This window comes from Nelumbo lutea, chromosome 5 (genome assembly GCF_056320005.1).
Source record: "Nelumbo lutea isolate HS-2025 chromosome 5, American lotus-T2T, whole genome shotgun sequence".
NCBI lineage: Eukaryota > Viridiplantae > Streptophyta > Magnoliopsida > Proteales > Nelumbonaceae > Nelumbo > Nelumbo lutea.
This window is the reverse complement of record NC_142688.1, coordinates 84,154,907-84,172,500: the sequence shown is the minus strand read 5'-3', so window position 1 is coordinate 84,172,500 and position 17,594 is coordinate 84,154,907. Positions and strand designations below refer to the sequence as shown.

The following is a 17,594-nucleotide window of genomic DNA, read 5'->3' as shown; positions in this document are numbered from 1 at the left end:
TCTCCATCTGTTGTTATGAAGCAACAAAGATAACAGAATTTTGTTAACAAAGACTGACACGCAAATGTTGCCTGTTCGAGATTAGATTAACTAATGAGTATTGGTTAAGACCTTTCACACCTAAGGTCACTGATTTTTATAGGATCAAATCAGAAATGTTGAAATTTTATGTTCTGCCCTACTGATCCCTAGGACCGTCATTTTTGGGTAAGTCCTTATCATCTATTTAACCCAAAGCATGCCTTAGCTGCACCAAAAAGCACAGGTACCAAAGCATGCTTTTATGGGGAAACTTTGGTTGTTTGGGAAAAATAGCTTGGGCCGTTTGTAAACATGACATCTTAACATAGGTTAGGGGTAAAAGAATATTTGTGTTTAATATTCTTTTAGTCAAAAAGACAAGGAACGAAATGTATGGGATAATGTGTCATGTATAGGAAGTTGGAAAACAGCCTTGACTATTTATTCCAAACAGTCAAAAGATTTGCTTGTTTTGATGGCTTAGATTCTAATCCTATGCTAGTCCAACATTTTCCTTCCCACAGATTACTAAGATCTTACCCAAAACTATAATTTACGGGGCATATCATTAAGTATTGGGGTCTGACCTGGTTAAGGGGGTAGATCAGCCTTAAACCCACCTCTCTAATCAGTTTCAAAGAAAAAAATAATCAGGAGAGCAAGCTTCGATACAGGCCGATATGCCCCAAAACATTGGTCCTGATGATCCAAGTCACCCAAAACATGCTTCATGGTTTGTGCAAAGAATATGTCAATATCAAAGATCACTATAACCTGGTACTTTTCGCTGTTAAAATTTTTCATTAGGTTCAGTTTGGAAAGAATATAAATACAAATATGTAGAGTGTAAATACAAGGTTTAGAAATACTCTATACAAGGTTTTATACTGTACATACCAATCATCATGGTACTTTCCATTGGTTTTTTTCATAGAGGCTTATTTGACTTTCCTTAAAGGAAGATTCTCTTGGAAAACTAAATTGGGTAAGTGGGACAATCATTTGATTGTTTTTCTGGCAGTTATATTTATTGGAGATCCTAAAATTGACCTTTTTTATCCTTAAATAAATGGTTTTCATACTCCATTATCTTCAGCTATCTGAAATTTGAGAATCATTATTTCCAAATTGTAAACTTGATAAACTTATGTGCATGTAATCATTTGAATGACCAAAATACTATATATGCAAGAAAATGACCAAAAGGCCCTTGATATCAGAGATGGACCGGAGTGTCAAACGGATGTTGAGATTGATAGAAGAGGAAGGAGACTCCTTTGCAAAGAAGGCTGAGATGTATTATGAGAAAAGGCCACAGCTGATCTCTCATGTTGAGGATTTCTATCGTATGTATAGATCACTGGCGGAGCGCTATGATCACTTGACGGGAGAATTACGTAAGAGCATTCCCTCAGAACTACAGTCACAGGGATCTGGCATTTCTGATGTCAGCTTAGATCCAGTCTCCCCAATGCAAACGGCTGATAGAAAGCTTATCCGCCGCAAGTCTAGTCCTCGTGCTGCTGGTTTTGATTTCTTTCTTGGCTCTGGTGGTGGTATCTCTGATGTTTCCAGAAAGGAAGTTGATGAGTCTTCATCAGATTCTGATTCAGACACTGACGATGCGTTATCTATTAACAACTACTCAGAATCACAGATGAATGGTGATGGAGGATTGCAGCAGAGGATAATTGAAGTGGATGTTGAGCTCCAGCACATGAATGAGAGGCCTCAGATGGCTGAGGAGGAAAATTCCGAAGGCTCATTGAAGGTTATGGAAAATGAGAAGTATGAAGACCTTTATGGTAGAATTGCACGGTACGGAGAAGAGCTTGTGGTTGCTAATGAAAGGCTACGTGTTTCAGAAGAAGAGATTGCCAGATTGAAGAATGAATTGTCAGAAGAGACCCTTAATTTGCAGGTTCAGCTTGAATTAGCACATAAGGATATTGAGATGCGGGAGACTGAAGTCAATTCAGAGAGAATCCAAGTATTAGATCTGCAAAAACGGGTAGCAGCATTGGAAGCCAATGTTTTGGTAACGGATAGCAAAATTGAGGCATTGATGGAGGAGCTGAAAACCAAAACGGAAGCACTTCAGAGTAAGGAAGAAGAGATAGTAAGGTTGAAGCTTGAACTTGGGAAAAGAGGACACTTGGAAGCTAATTGCAATGCGGATATGGTATGGCCTTCAAAGGATAATGAACCTCATGTACCAGAGTTGTTAGGTCGGATTAAGGTGCTGGAATCCGATCTTTTAGATCGAAATTGCAATATTGAGGCAATGGAGCAAATGCTGAGAATCACAAATGAAAGACAATGCAGTTCAGAAGAAGTGATCGAAAGGTTGAAACACGAGGTGGAGAGGAATGAATCACCCAAAGCTGTAACTACTTTACAGATTGAGCTTGAGTCTGCTCGGAAGGATATTGCATCCCTGGAGTCTCAACTTGAATTAGAGAAAAGAGAGATCTTGCAACTACAGGTGCAGATTATGATATACAAAGCTGATATTTCAGATCGAGATCAAGAGGTAAGGAAATTGCAAGCTGCAATATCAGATGCCAACCGGAACTTCTCTCTGGAGAAATCACGTCTCCAGGCTGAACATTCAAGTTTATCAACTCAGCATGCCATGCTAGAAGCAAAACTGGAAGGGTGGGAATCAAAAGGTCAAACTTTAGAAGAAAAGATAAGGCAGATTGAGTCTGAGAAATTTAATATGCAAGCTCAGCATGGATCCGAGAAGATGAAAATGCAGATTGACATTGAGCAGTTGAAGTCAGATATTACCAAAAAAGCTGAGCATATAGAAGTATTGAATAAAAGCTTTGATGCACTTAAATTGAAATATGATATGTTGATATCAGATAGAGATGAACTCAATGCTAAGATACTTGCACTCATGGACGAATTGAGTGCTCGAGATGACAGGATTCATCATATGGAGGAGAATTTGCACAAATCAAGTATTGAGCACATGGAGTTGATCAAAAGATCTGATGTGGCTCGCAAGGAGGTGGACAAGCTCCAATCAAGGGTGAAGGAGCTGGAGGAGGAGGTTGAGAAGCAGAGAATAGTAATCCTGGATGGAGCTGAAGAAAAACGGGAGGCTATAAGGCAGCTGTGTTTCTCATTGGAGCATTACAGGAACGGGTATGAGCAGCTTCGTCAGGCTTTTCTTGGGCACAGGCGCCAGGCAGTGTTGGCATCCTAGATTATCCGTCTTTCCGAGCCTTAATGTATTATCTCTTTTTCTTCTGCCCTTGCGTGATGAGGCAACTGTCATATTTCTTATAATTGATTGTGGTATAGTGGTATGCTTTCTAATGGTTAGATCTCAAGAGAAATGTGTAAATTGAATGATTGCATATGAATGTTCGCCCCTTTTGTCTGGCAGAGCACTTGCATTACAGAACCCTTGAGATTTCCTTGGTTAAGAAGATTTCTTCAGGTAGTGGTTCTTCTGCTCTACGTTTTTCTTGTGCAGTACATATATAATAACAAGTTTTTTTTTTTTTTTTTTTTTTAACGGCTTGAATCTGGTGTAGGTTTGTTGAGTGGTAGTAGGGACATGAAAGGGATATATGGGCATATATGTGAAGCAATTTATAAATATCATTCAAGTTTAAAGCCAAAGGATCCCTTGAAATATAAATGGTTTGATATGACCATGTCAACAGGCCACGTTGTGGGTCTAATTTTATTGATGGAACCATCACACTATGGGCCTATCTGCCACTGCTTTCTGAAAGTATTATATCACACGCCAAAGGGTATATGATGATCTAGATGATGTAAGTTGGGTGTCTCCTATGAGCCTAAGCAGGTTTTGGATGTTGATTTTATATGAAGTCCCATAGAGTAGTTGTCTACACTCAGCCCACATTAATTTTCTTCCAGTATGACTGAGAATCAGCTTGCTATCTCTCTATCATATGGCCAAAAAAAAAAAGAAGAAAAAGAAAAGAAAAAGTCAATAGATGGTGTCAATCTTGCAGTATTAAAGAGAATGATGGCAAGAAAGAAGAATTTTGAGGTGGGGAAGTTCTCAATTCTCAATAAACAATCCCCGGGCCCCTGGGTCTGGTCAGATATCATGGAGAGGGAAATAATGTGAATGTCCAAAAGTTCTCTCTTCTTTGGCTTGTGGACAGTCTGGAAAATTGTCACCTCAGTCCGGTTAGGACTTAAGAGGCAAAAGCAAAACCTTCATAGTTAGTACAGCTTCATTTTCCAAAGCCCTCGGCATCCATTGAAGCCATGGGACAAAATATTGCTGGGTTGGGTGGTTGTAAGTAATTGGGTGGGTGGGTTGTTGATTTATCCTTTGCATCTTTTCTTTGTTGTTGTAATACTAATTATTATTGCATTTTGGTATGTCGCTGACAATAAAGAGAAGATGGGTCAAGTCGGCAAGAGACTCGTTGGCTGGAAAATTTTGGGCCCAGATTTGGTTGCTTTTCCGTGCTTTACTCAGTGCGAGTGCGATCTCCCCATGATCGTTATTATCTTGTATTAAAACACCCATTTTGGCTATTCATAGCAGACAACTACAACTCTTTTCACACACAAAAGTACTAATGAAATCTTATATTCTTGTCTTTTCCTGTTGCATTTCTCTTTATTCATTCTAGCTCCATCTGCAAAAGCAATAGTGCACTCGCAGAGATCTGAATTCTGAATCTAAACCCATGTAGACGATACGGCTGACTATGGCCATTTGAACCCATGTGAAGACTGGAAAGAATATGAAGACTAACATCTCTATGTTTGATCTCTGATATTCTTGTTCATTTCAATCGGAATCAAATAGGTTAGTTTTAGTTTCTGGTTTTCCAAGTACAATGCCGAACATAATAGGGCTGTTCACAGGTCAGGTTGGGTCGGTTTATTGGTGTTTTTCCAACCGACCCAACCTGGTTGGTTTACCTAGAAATGAAATCGAAACTGACCTGGTACTAAGTAAAACTGACCTGGTCGGTTTGGATCGGTTTGGGTTGGTTTTGTGAATGATTCTCTCGGTGTGAACAATAACGGATTAAAGTCTAAGAAGCAAAGTCTGGATTCTTGGAAATTAAAAATGATTTGATGGATTAAAGGCTGGATTCTTGGAAATTAAAAATGGTTTTCATGTGTGAAAACCAAAACCGAACCGAACCATCGATTTATGTTTTTTTGTAACCAAAAACCAACTGGTACTAAAGAAAAACTGGCCAACTTGGGATGAATCAGACCAGGTTGATGGATTTGGGTCTTATTATGATCAGCCTTAAAACATACTACCAAAAGAAAGTACAATGCCAAACATAGACTCTAATAGTAACCTGCTAACCGCTAGAGAGAAAAATAAAAGGGAATAGAAAGAACTGGCTATAATATAGGGAGGGAGAATGAGAAAGTGTTACCGTGTGATTAGGGCAAATCCAGACTTCATGGTCCAAAGTATTTATCCTTAATAGATTTATATTGGATTAGATCCGATTATACCAATACCCAATCCATTGATAGAAAATAATAATACAGGTGTTAATGGACCAGTATTTTTGTTTTTGTTTTTTTGGATAAAATGCAAAAATCTCCCCTGGTGTTTCTGATAATTATAAAAACCTTTTCTTTAATTTCACTTTAACTAAAACCTCCCCTAAACTTTGAAAGAACTCAACAAAAACCTTCCTAATGTCACTAATCTAACGATTAACGTTAAACCAAAGCATCAATTTCCAAATACCCATTATACCTTTTTGTTATTTAATTTACATATATTTTTACTGAAATAGCCCAATACACATAAACTTTCTCTTTTTATGCACTATTAATAACTCCCCCCTGACCCCTCTTTCCCCAAATGGTAGTTGCGGGATTTGATTGTGCGTCAACTGCAACAAACCTGCTAACACACGAGCGTTTTGATACTTTTAACTATATGAGTGGGGTTTTTATAGCTTGTCAAGATAACACATGAGCGGACACCTCCTAAAATAAAAACATTTTTTTTATAAGTGATTTATTTAAAAGGGATAAATGATCTATGACTGGGGTTAAAATATTGTGTTTTTATCAGATTGTCATAGGTATATGTTTCATATATGTAATTTTCAAATCATTTTGTTCATGAAATACAATATCTAAGTTATATTTAATTAATTTCACTTTTAATATTTGGGGAAAATCTATGATATTGAAAATACATGATACCAAAATTGTGTTGACCAATCAAAACCCTCCCACCCTAATATATAATATTTTGCAATGTTTTAAAAAATGACAGATTCGGAATCATTCTGGCCACTGGTTTCTGGATTGATGGTTCGATTGTCCGGAACAAAAAAAAATTAAAATTAATTAAAATAAAAAAAAACCAAAAACCACTGAATGGATCAATAATTCAACCGCCCATATTAACGGATCATTGATCAATTCAACGATTTTTGTACAAAGATTGGATTTGGAATAACATACATTTTGGATCCGTTTGGCTTTATATGGAAAGGACGGGAGATAGAATGGAACAACGGCGTCGCTTCGGGTTTGAACGGAAAAAGAAATACTCCCAAGTCCCAACTTCCACGTCGGAACCTTCTACGGTCTGGTCCACTGGTCGGCAGGTTTAGGGAGTGGGGACGACTATTTATATTTAATTTATTAGAGAAGATGACTACCAGAGTAGCCACCACCATCACCACCACTTCACCCCTCATATTTAAAGTCTGGGGGATAACTCATAGGTGTTGTCGGTCGAGGGGAGTTGGGTGGTGGCGACACGGGCCCCCCCCTTTTCCATCATTTTCATTCCGTCCCCACTCCCCACCCACATCTTACTTAACAAGGCAATTTTTAAGACTGGAAGAGATGTTAATAATAGAGAGTTATATAAGTGGGGCCACATGATTGCCACCTGGACAATTCCACATGGCATTTCACGTTTGTAGCTTGTAAGCAGAGTTAAGTTGACCTAATGCAAAACAGGGAGGTGAGCGACTTCAATCTAATTTCAAATCTTCAAAGCCTCAAAGGGGGTTTGGGCGTTTGCCGTTTGCCTTAAGCAATACAAAGAGTGACATGGATGATCCATTTGACTTTGACTTTTCTTTTACACAGTCTCTCTCTCTGCCTCTCTTTCTTTTACAAACAAACTTGATGTTTGAATCTCTACTGTTCTACTCGTAATGGTGGGCCAATCATGATATACCACGTCAGCTTCGTACACCTCGTTCTACAAGTCGGGATGACGTGGTGTGTCATGATTGGTCCAGTGTAGCTAAGCCACCAGAGGTCATTCGTGTTAGTCTGCAGAAACAAGTAGGATTTGTTGACACATCATCAATTTCGGATCGCCAGATTCACCACCACCGTATTATTTTCCGGCCCTAAATTCAACGCTTTCCCTCTTCCCTCCATTCTCTTTCTTTCGCTTTCCCGTGTCTGATGCTCTGATGTCCACACCTCAGCAGCTACACGGAGAGAGAGAGAGAGAGAGAGAGGACACAGAAGATGAGTGACCAGGCAATAACCACCAGATATCATTCCATTCAGTTGGTCATCGACAAGAGTTCAAATATACAAAAGAAAGACTCAGAGGGAGAAAGAGAAGACAGTTAAACAAAAGAGAAGACCGTGAGCTTTGCGAGGAAGAAAAGAATCTCTGTGCTATTTGTTTTATGGTCTTCCATTTCTACGTCTTCTTTCCTTAAAGGTTCGTTGTTTCACCCAAGAGCATTTTTTTTTTGTTCATTTTGTAATTGAACTTGGAAACATTGCCTTTCCTCTTTCTTCAATCACAATTGCTTTGAATGGTTTCCTTTGTTTTCTTTCTCTTGCTTATGTGCTCTGAGTCTTCCAATCTGAGGTATGCATGCCGAGAACGAGTTAATTGTCTCTTTAATTTGATTCGGGAGATCGTTTAATCTGCTAGGCTATCTGGGTCTTTGAAATAACGTCTCTTTACGGTTGAGTTACTCCGATCTGGCTCGAAATTTATAATTTTCTTCTTAAATCCTCTTTGCACTTCAATTCTTGAGTTTGTTTCTTTTTTTTTTCCCTTCATTTCTAGGTTTGCTGTGAGATGCCAATTTCATGACTTTTCTCTTGAGAGACCCATTTCAATACTCTATTACTCTTCACTGTTGTTTTATAATGCTTTCTTTTGAGAGACCCATTTCAAAAACTTGCTTGCTTCCTTGGGAAAATTCTCATTTTCATGGTGAATTTCGGGTAGTAATGCATATTTATTCCTTGCTTGAATTTGTACACATGTGCCAGAATCTTCAGAGCTACTTCTTGCAAATGTACTTGGTTCACATCTTCTTGACTTTTAAGTCCCATTTTGTTCTATGTAGTTGGTGAGTTCCTTTGTTCTATATATTTCTTCGAATCTTATGTAGATTCTTAAGCATATTTTCCTGTAAAACTATCTTGTGTGTAGCCACATCGTTGTTCGGTGCAGCTTTTGCGTAATTTGATTCATCTGTTCATTGGATTCTTAAGGTTTTAAATAGTACGTTTTTCAATTAGTTATCTGCATTCTTTCTTCTACCGGAAGATCATCTATTCCAAGTGATTTAAATTCCTTTTTCTAAGGTCTTGTCTGCTTGTGCAGACACAGGTTTGCAGCTTAACATGACATTCCTAATTTGGTTGAGTTGCAGTTCATCTATAGTGTATCATAGACTGTTTTGCCACTAGAATCCTTTCTAGCTTATGCTGGATTTTTTGATGTTTAAACTTAACCAAAATGCTTAAACTGATAATTCTTATTATATTACATTCACTGTTTCTTTTTTCTGTTTTTCCAAATATTTTCCTTTTCTTTTATTTTTATCACGCATCTAGCTCCCACAAATTCCCTCTCCTCTGTCAGTTTCACTTTCTTGTACGTTTAACATTTTGATGCTTCATTCATCAAAAATGTTTTTGGTGGTGATTCAGGGAAGATTATTATGGAGCTCAAATGTCATCATGATTTCAAATTCACCTGTAGTTAGATAAGATCGTTTGGATATCTTCTCTGGATTTCTGTCCCTAGTATGATCACTACAAAGCCTCCATGTAATAATCATATTTTGATGTTCACTTCTTTTAACAGTTTAAGTAGGTAAATTGCTTCCTATAATACTTGATAATGATGATATCTCATATAATTTAGAGATGATAACATATGATGTTGTCAGACTTGAACTGAACATAGAACCATTTTAGCCACTTGGCCATGGGTTGAGCAGTTCAACAACCCAGTTCGACCTAAAACAACAAATATTAGAGATTACAACCTCTATTAAGACATGCATTGGGATAAATTTGATCAAGTCAACCCTAAGACCAGGTAACCTGTAAAAACATGTTTGCTGCCAGTTCCCAGTTCTGATGGTCTGACTGTCCAGTCTTGTCCAAGTCTGACAACACTGAAATGGGCTACTTTGTAAGGTATCAATAATGTAGTTTATAAATTTAAAATGGAGAATTCACAATTTTGTTTATTCTAGAAAATGGCACAAGTTTTGTGATAAGGAGGATCATTTTATAGGTTTTCTGATATGCTTTTATGGTGTTTCCTAACAGATTGAACATGACGAATAGAGCCACTACAAAAGTTCGATTGGTTAGATGTCCCAAATGCTGGGGACTTCTTCCTGAGTTGGCTCCTGTGTATCAATGTGCTGGATGTGGTACTGTTCTGCAAGGTATTATTCTTTAGCATAAAACACCTCTTTGGTAAGCCCAAGCAACTACAACCTACTGATACAGTAACCTTAGGTATTACGAGAATACGATCTCGGATCTCATACCCACACACTCTTCCTACATCCCTACCCACTGGACACAACAGCCATGCATTTAGAATATCTCCCTTGTCATTCATGGGGAGATGTTCCCAATAAACAGTGGTAGAATCTTATTAGTATGGATGTGAGAAGATTTTGTGGGTAGGAGATCTGAAGTGAGATATTATCTAGGATAGTGACATACTTACAGTGTTCTACACAATTGACAGTGAAAGAGATTATAACTGATAGATAAGAAAATATGAAGTGGAAGTGGCCTATGGAATTACAGCAATTGAGGAGGAAATTTAAGTGGCTGGTGCAAGAGATGGAAGTTAAGATTAGTTGGGTTAAAAGATCAGCTAATTCTTTTGCTGATGGATTAGCTAGACAAGGGGTGGAGAGGGAATCAATGTTTTGGGCTCAAATGTAATTTTATTGTTTATCTCTTTTTCTTTTTCTTTTCTTTTCTTGGGGGATCATGTTGTAATTGGAAGATAAGGGAGTTTGTCTTCCTCTTTGTAATTGTTCTTATGTTGAATTAATGAATTTGTTATTGATCAAAACAAATTTTTGAGTACAGATCCATGTTTTATCTCTTATAATAGTTGTACACTTGTACTTCGCAATGTTCACATTGGAGACGCATTGAGTCCTATCTATTTCTCCTTGGCTCATCCATCTCAAAATATGGTCAGTATACCTCCTGAATTGGATGGACAATCCATAGAGTCATTGCCTACCATTGACCCATTATTTCCTTATTCAGTTGCATACTGCAATCAAGGAACCTTGCTTCTTAACTTGTTATTATCAGCTTGATTGTTAATTATCCATTGAACCATCAGATCACAGTGCACATACAACATGTATTTTGTCCAAAATACATGCCACTTAATATATATGAAATGCATTTGAAATATGCTACATGTGGAGCATGTTTTAAATGTTGACTGTGGTTCATGTTCCTATGGTTTTAGGTTTAATTTATTTGCTTGCATCTCACCATCATGATGGATCTTGATGTCCATCAAGGGCATCCAACCACATGGTCTAACAGGTGTAGAAGGATATGGACTGACCTACCATTCTCTTACATTTCATAGAGAAGGGTTTGTGTGTTTCTAAATCTTCAATATGTAAAAGCTTGCTGCTATACTTTTGACACACTTTTCTCTGAACTCTGATGACCAGAAGACTGGGTAGAACTCAGTTACTGCAATCCAGTTTAACCAATTTAATTCATACCAAGTATATTAGTTTCATCTTGATATACCTTATTGATAAGATAGTTGATGTGACACTGTTGGCATGGGAGGCACCCTTGCTAGAAGCCAGAAAAATTCTTACTCTGGTGCCACTATGACTTACTATATATATACGTTTTGATAAATAACATCAATTCCATTAAAATAATGAATAGATACAAGAAGATCCCCTTAGAGGCGCGAGGAGCAGCCTCTCCAAACAGCAAATACACAAACTACAACAGAGAAAACATGAATGTTGAACTTAAAACAATAGTTACAATTGTGCCCAGAACAATGTTTCCCTATTTATCCCTTGTTTTGCCAAGACATCAGCAAAAGCATTAGCTGATCTCCCAACCCATTGTACTGTTATAGACATATTTCTTGTCAGCCATTTGAATTTCTTTAATTCATTTTTGTAACCCCAAGTGACATCCTCCGAATTATTTAACCAGTCCACCACTGTCTTAGAGTCTCCTTCAATCAGAAGCTGCTCCACGCCCACTTCTTTAGCAAGAAGTATTCCTTGTATTGCAGCTAGAAGTTCTGCCCGGATAGAGTTCCCAACTCCTAAAGGGCCAGAGTAGATTAAGACAACCTCTCCAGCCTCATTCCTCAGTACACCTCCCATCCCAGAGGGACCTGGGTTACCCTGGCTACTTCCATCAAAATTCAGCTTCAAAGAACCAAGAGGAGTGGGGAGCAAGCTCGTTACTGCCCTTCCCTTGTAGGAGGAACAGCTTGCTACAAACTTCCAATCCTTCCAACAATCAGCAAAAGTAAAATGGTTAAATAATTCTAGAGTCTTTAACCAATGTAAAGACCTGGACAAAATGCAGTCCTTTAAAGTTTGACTGCTTCTTCCTTTTTCTTGGAAGATTCTGGCATTCCTTTCTTCCCATACCGTCCATAACAATGCTGCTCGCGAGCATCTCCACATTTTCCTTCCTCTTTTATAGGGCCAAGAGAAGAAAGAAGGGTTAAAGATTGTGCTTACTTCTGTTGGCATATCCCAACTAGACCCAAACAAAGATAAAAGCCAAGCCTAGAGCTCTGCAGTGACACTACAAGATAAAAATAGATGATTACAATCCTCACCATGAGATCTGCAAAGAATGCACTAGTTTGGTGAAATACAAAGGACGGGTCTTCTCTTTTGTAGGTTGTCCATCGTGTTTACTTTACCATGCCGCACTTCCCAACACAAAGCCATAACCTTGGGGGGGGACCGACCTACACCAGACTTCTTTGAAAGGGAAACTCTAATGAGAGGGAGATTGGCAGAGGAACTTGAAAAAGGAACCACAAGAAAAAGACCCTTTGGGGTGAATGGCCCAAATCCTTTTATCAGGTTTCGAGGGATCCAACCAAACCTTATCAAGGAGACATAGAAGAATGGATAAACACTCAATTTCCTCATTCCTTAATCCTCTATGGAAACCAAAATCCCAAGACAAAGTTGGTAAGGATAAATTTGCGGAAGGAATTTTGAGATCACCTCATTTTTAAAGGGAGATCTCCAACCCAAATCTCCTCCCAAAACCGAATAGAATTACCTGAACAAGCATCATACCTGACACAGCTAAGGAACTGTGGAAGAACTTGTGAATTGCTTTCCAAAGTGTGGCTAGGTTAGCCCTCCTTGATGCACTAGCATCCCAACCACTCTCGGAACATCCATGAATACTCTTCACTACTTCATGCCAGAGTCTATCCCTCTCCAAAGGCCATCTCCACAACCACTTCCCTAACAAAGCTGAGTTCTTTTTAAGCACATTCCCAAGCTCTAATCCTCCCTCCTCTTTGCTTCTACCCACAACCCCCACTTAATTAAATGGTCTTTTTTACCTTCTCCCGGTTCCCACAGAAAATCTCTCATCAATTTTTCCAACTTCTTTGCTTCCCTAGACGGTATTCTAAAGACAGAGAGATAATAGGTAGGTAGATTCATGAGGGTATCTTTTATGAAAGCGATCCTCCCACCCAAAGAGATATAATTTTTCTTCCAAACAGCTAGTCTCTTTTCTAACTTCTCCAAGACTGGGGTCTAGAACCTACTCTCCCTAGGGTTTGCTCCCAACAGAAGCCCTAAGTAAGACAAAGGCCAGGAGGAAATGGAACACTCAAGACAGCCTGCAATCGCCTCAACCTCCTCAAAAACTATCTGAGGAGAGGTGTAACCTGACTAATAATCGAGGGGAGGATTTCTTTAATCCTTAAAGACAAGACCTTGGCCAGGATTTTATAAATACTAGTCACCAAACTAATTGGCCTAAAATCTTATTATATTGATGAATTACATCATAGTCTTCACAAGAGCATACCTTAGTTTCTTGCTTCTTTCTTGATCTACATATATTATATATCATTTATATTATTCTGAAATCCTTTTGTTTGTTATTTAATTTAACATATTCTCTTTTACACAGCAAAAAAGCGCAAAGATGGGAGAGGTGTAACCTCAGAAGCACTGGAACAGAATCTTGTGCAGAAGAATAAACATCAGGATGATCATGAAAATAAAGAATCAACAAGCTTGAGTCAAAAACAAGATCCTCGTGCAGAAGAATGTTCCCCAAGTATGAATAATGGGAAAGAACAAATTGAACATATTGATTGCAATGAGATGTCATCTGGAAGTAGAAACTTTCCAAATGGATTTACCTCTTTAGATAACCTGGATTATTCTGAGTGGGAAGAGACATCGCCAGAAACTAGAGATATTGTGAAAGTCGGTGGAAACTATGGAAGACCCTCTAGTTTTGAAAGCCAATATTCTGACAGTCAGCAGCCTCCTACAGGAGAAAGAAGCTTGACCTTGTCAGTTCAAGAGGCATTAGATGATAGCAATCCTTCGAAGACTGATTCCTCACCTTTAAATGAACAGTTGGAACAATCTCCGAATATTTCTATTCATGCATTTGACCATATGCGCTCAAGAGATACAGTGGAAACTACAGAACCCTTTGACTATGGTGTGATTTCTGAGGAGTTCAGTGGTACACTTAGAGATATTTCAAAATCTCCAACCAGAAGTTCCCATGCTTATGATGGTAGTGTTTCTTCTTATGATGTCTGGGATGATCAGTGCCCTGACCGATCTCCACACTTATCTGAAAGAAATTCATTTGGAACCAAAAGTTGCTTGGAATTGTTCAGTACCAAAGGCAGGCCTACAAGGGAGGATGTCTTTCTGTATCAAAAAATGAGGAACAATTCAGATGTGCAACATCAAGAGAAGTCCTCAAATGAGATGCATGGACTTGATGTCATGGGCAATTTTAATTGGGATAAAGATGAATTACAAGAACCTGTCAGACATGGTATTGGAGCTCAGGATGATCTAAATCCTCAGGAATCTGAAGGCTTCCATGCACTGCAAAACTGTAGATCAGAAAAAGAAGATGACTTTCTCTCTAGGGACACCTACAGAAGGAGATCACCTGTTTTTTATGGAAATGGCAGTTCCTCAAATTATGGGCATGAAGCATTTGTACGTAGCTCAAGTTTGTATTCATCTGGCAAACTTGAGTATCTTGATCAAATAGAACTCCTAAGAAAGGTCAATGAACTAAGAGATCAGCTCAATAGATCATACAACCCGAGAGAAAAGTTAAGGGGAAGAGTTATGGCCAGATGCAGCAAGCAGGAAAATCACCAACCCTTGCTTTATTATTATGAAAAACCCGATGCAGAAAGTCTGCAGTTCAATGATGCAAAATATCCTCAGAACCTTCCTGGTCCATTTAAGCCAACAAATAGAGGACATAAAAATTGTGCATTCCCGCAAATTCCTTTCTCAGGAATGGCTACTCATCGTCAATACCATGTTGACTGTTCCTGTTCACGTTGCTTCCCAGAAGACCGACAATGTCTGACAGAGTTGCCTCCCTCCAGCATGTGTTATAACAAAGGACCATGGGGAGGCCATCATGGTATCAGGTGCTGCAGCCCTTATGGTTCCACTTCTTCTAGCCAACAACATCCTATGGACTCCAATTTCCATTTACACAGTTTTAACACACTATCCTGTGAGCAGAATCACATGGACTATGAGGTGCAGAAACCATATTACAGGGAGAGACCTCATTCTGTAAAGCGGCATTGCCGGCCCATTGCAGGTGGAGCCCCATTTATAGTCTGCCACAGTTGCTGGAAACTGCTTCAGATACCTGCAGATTTTCTCCTCTTGAGAAAGAGATACCATCAGTTACAGTGTGGTGCATGTGCAAAGATACTTAAATTTTCACTTTATAAGAGAGGTCCTATCATTCCTTGCACATCTAGCCAGACTGTGCCTTCAACAATTGAAGTAGGTAGTAATCGTGATTCTACCTCTAGGAGGAACTTGACATCTGCATCTCATTCTCATGAATATCCACCAGCAGATCCAGTATCCTATTCTGAAGAGTATGGACTCTCTATCTGTAAAAGTTTTTCAACTGAAGGTGAGCCTGCCTTCATGCCACCTCTATTTTCTGTCCTTCAAGGTAATAGAAGTGTTAAGATGGATCCTTCAAGTAGTTGTCCAGAGCCAATGGAAGAGAGAAAGATGTTAAACTTGAAAGGCTCCAAGAATAAAAATTCAGGGGCATCTACTTATTCAACTCAATCCTCTAATGTAGCTAAAATGGAGAAACTAGCCTTAGAAGCAGAAGTGGTGTCAACAGTTTCACCACTTCATCAGCTTATGGGATATTCTTCACCAAGTGAGATGATTTACAGGACTTCTGCTGTTTCAGAAGATTGATGTCTTCAGTCCTAACCAGACAGAGGTTGCAATGTCTCAAAACTGTACAGGAACTAGGAAAGTGGGATTTTCTGAGAATTATATGATACATTCATCAATTGCAGGATCTGGAAAATGGACCATGAAAATTAAGGCATGCCTTCAAAATCTGTTAAAGATGGTTAGTTGTGAATGAAAGAGGTATTCACTCAGTTTATGAAGTCCTGATCAAGCAGGCCCTTTCAATGGATCAGAGCATGCATTTCTCTATTGCTTCTCTCGTTAATTTGTCTGAGGTTCTATAGAGGGGAGACAGTATCCTTCGTTCTTGTTTTTCTTTATTTTTTTCCTTCCATTTCTTTTGCAAGCTTAAGAAGATTCTACTCCTTTTCTTTGAAACTGAACTTCATTTCCATGCATGTGTAGATATTCACACAACATTCACCATTACTTTGCTCTGTTTGTAGTTTAACAGTAAAGTGGCATCTATAAATAAGCTTTATTTGTGTATCAAAGAAGTTTTGGTTGTATTTGATGTTTTTCAAGCAACGATGTTGCAGCAAAGCTACAGATAAGGTGGAACCAATAACTCTTAGAAAACCCATACTCAACCTGCTTGTCTACAAACCCAATTTTAGTGAACTTCACTTGGTAATCCACCTGCAGGAGCCTTTCCTTCACTGGAAGGAGCAAATTTTTCCCCCAGAATTTACTGTATTAAGAGACCAAACAAACAAAGGTTTCAACCCTCGATATGATTAGTATTTTGATTAAGCCTATTTGCTATAGTGTATCTTTTCTACTCCGCTGCAGATCTGAAAACTGTATGAAGTCAGCAGTGGGTTACCCAAACCTCAAAATCGGAGAACTCTTGTCTAAGGAACCAGAGTTGCACAGTGAACAGCATTAACCATAATTGCTTGGTCATGCTTGTCAATGATATTACGTGTATTTATTGTAATGGTATGAACTAACCACGCCTCTTTTGGGTTTGTAAGTAGAGCAGATACTTTTAAGTCATTCAGTTCAGGCGTAATTGCCTCTTGTCGTTGTAAGTCCTCGTATAAAAAAAAAAACAGGAAAAGCATATGCACCACGTACCATGGTTTTCAAAACTTGACCAGACCAGAAAAACCAGGTGACCTGTTCCGTTTTACTCCAGAATCGTTATTTCTCCCAAAACCGTTGATTTGATCAGTAAACCGCTGATCCGGGCGGTTGAACCATTCAACAGTTTGGCCAGTTTTTATTTTTTATATAAATACATACATAGAATAAACATATTTTAATAGTCTTTATCAAGTGTATGCAGTTATGAAATTTGTGGAAGAATTAATAATAAATTAAATTCATTACATAAAACATTAGACAAAATGAATAATCAAAATTTGGTTTACCATTTCAATTTGTTTTAAAATGATTTGAATCAAAATAGCCAATATGGGTGGAATGGCCACGAAACTGGGCCATTCCACCGGCGTCCCATGAACACATAATGCAAAACCCAATTTGCCGATATATTACTTCAAACCTCATGGCTAGCTTGGGCTTTAGGAGCTTGTTTACTACTTAGTAGTATCCTTGTTCCAGGTCCAACGTCCAACGTTAGCTTTTAAAATACCATTTATAGTTTCATGGATTTATTATTATTTACCCTATAGTTAGCATTTTACTAAAACATCAATCATAATTTGCAATGGATTTAATCAATCTTTCATTAGATGACAATGGAAAATGACATTATTGACCATAATGTTCATTTAAATAAATTTAATCAAAAGAAAAGAAAATAAAAACAAAAATACCATTTTTGCTCTTATTAAGACACGGGCA

The 17,594-nt window shown here is 38.3% G+C and overlaps 2 protein-coding genes across 6 annotated transcripts in view; both read left to right on the top strand.

Annotated features, from left to right (window-relative positions):
• The window catches only part of LOC148853194 (protein NETWORKED 4A-like), a 7,904-nt gene extending 4,409 nt beyond the window's left edge, over window positions 1-3,495 (top strand). For all 3 annotated transcript variants that reach the window (XM_088947912.1, XM_088947911.1, XM_088947913.1), the window contains exon 4: window positions 1,242-3,495. In XM_088947912.1, the coding sequence (XP_088804038.1) occupies window positions 1,242-3,238 (1,997 nt within the window). In that variant the 3' untranslated portion in view covers window positions 3,239-3,495. The remainder of the gene's footprint in view (window positions 1-1,241) is intronic.
• Window positions 3,496-7,055: 3,560 nt separating this feature from the next.
• On the top strand, window positions 7,056-16,276 carry LOC148853193 (uncharacterized). 3 transcript variants are annotated; one of them, XM_088942585.1, is made up of 4 exons: window positions 7,421-7,717; window positions 8,950-9,045; window positions 9,580-9,701; window positions 13,462-16,276. In XM_088942585.1, the coding sequence occupies exons 3-4, from the start codon at window positions 9,587-9,589 to the stop codon at window positions 15,780-15,782; spliced, it is 2,436 nt and encodes an 811-aa protein (XP_088798711.1). In that variant the 5' UTR covers window positions 7,421-7,717; window positions 8,950-9,045; window positions 9,580-9,586; the 3' UTR covers window positions 15,783-16,276. The 3 variants fall into 3 exon arrangements, with proteins under 3 accessions (XP_088798709.1, XP_088798711.1, XP_088798710.1); XM_088942584.1 differs by having other exon boundaries at window positions 8,950-9,069; XM_088942583.1 differs by lacking the exon at window positions 8,950-9,045 and having other exon boundaries at window positions 7,056-7,717.
• The last annotated feature ends 1,318 nt before the right edge of the window (window positions 16,277-17,594 follow it).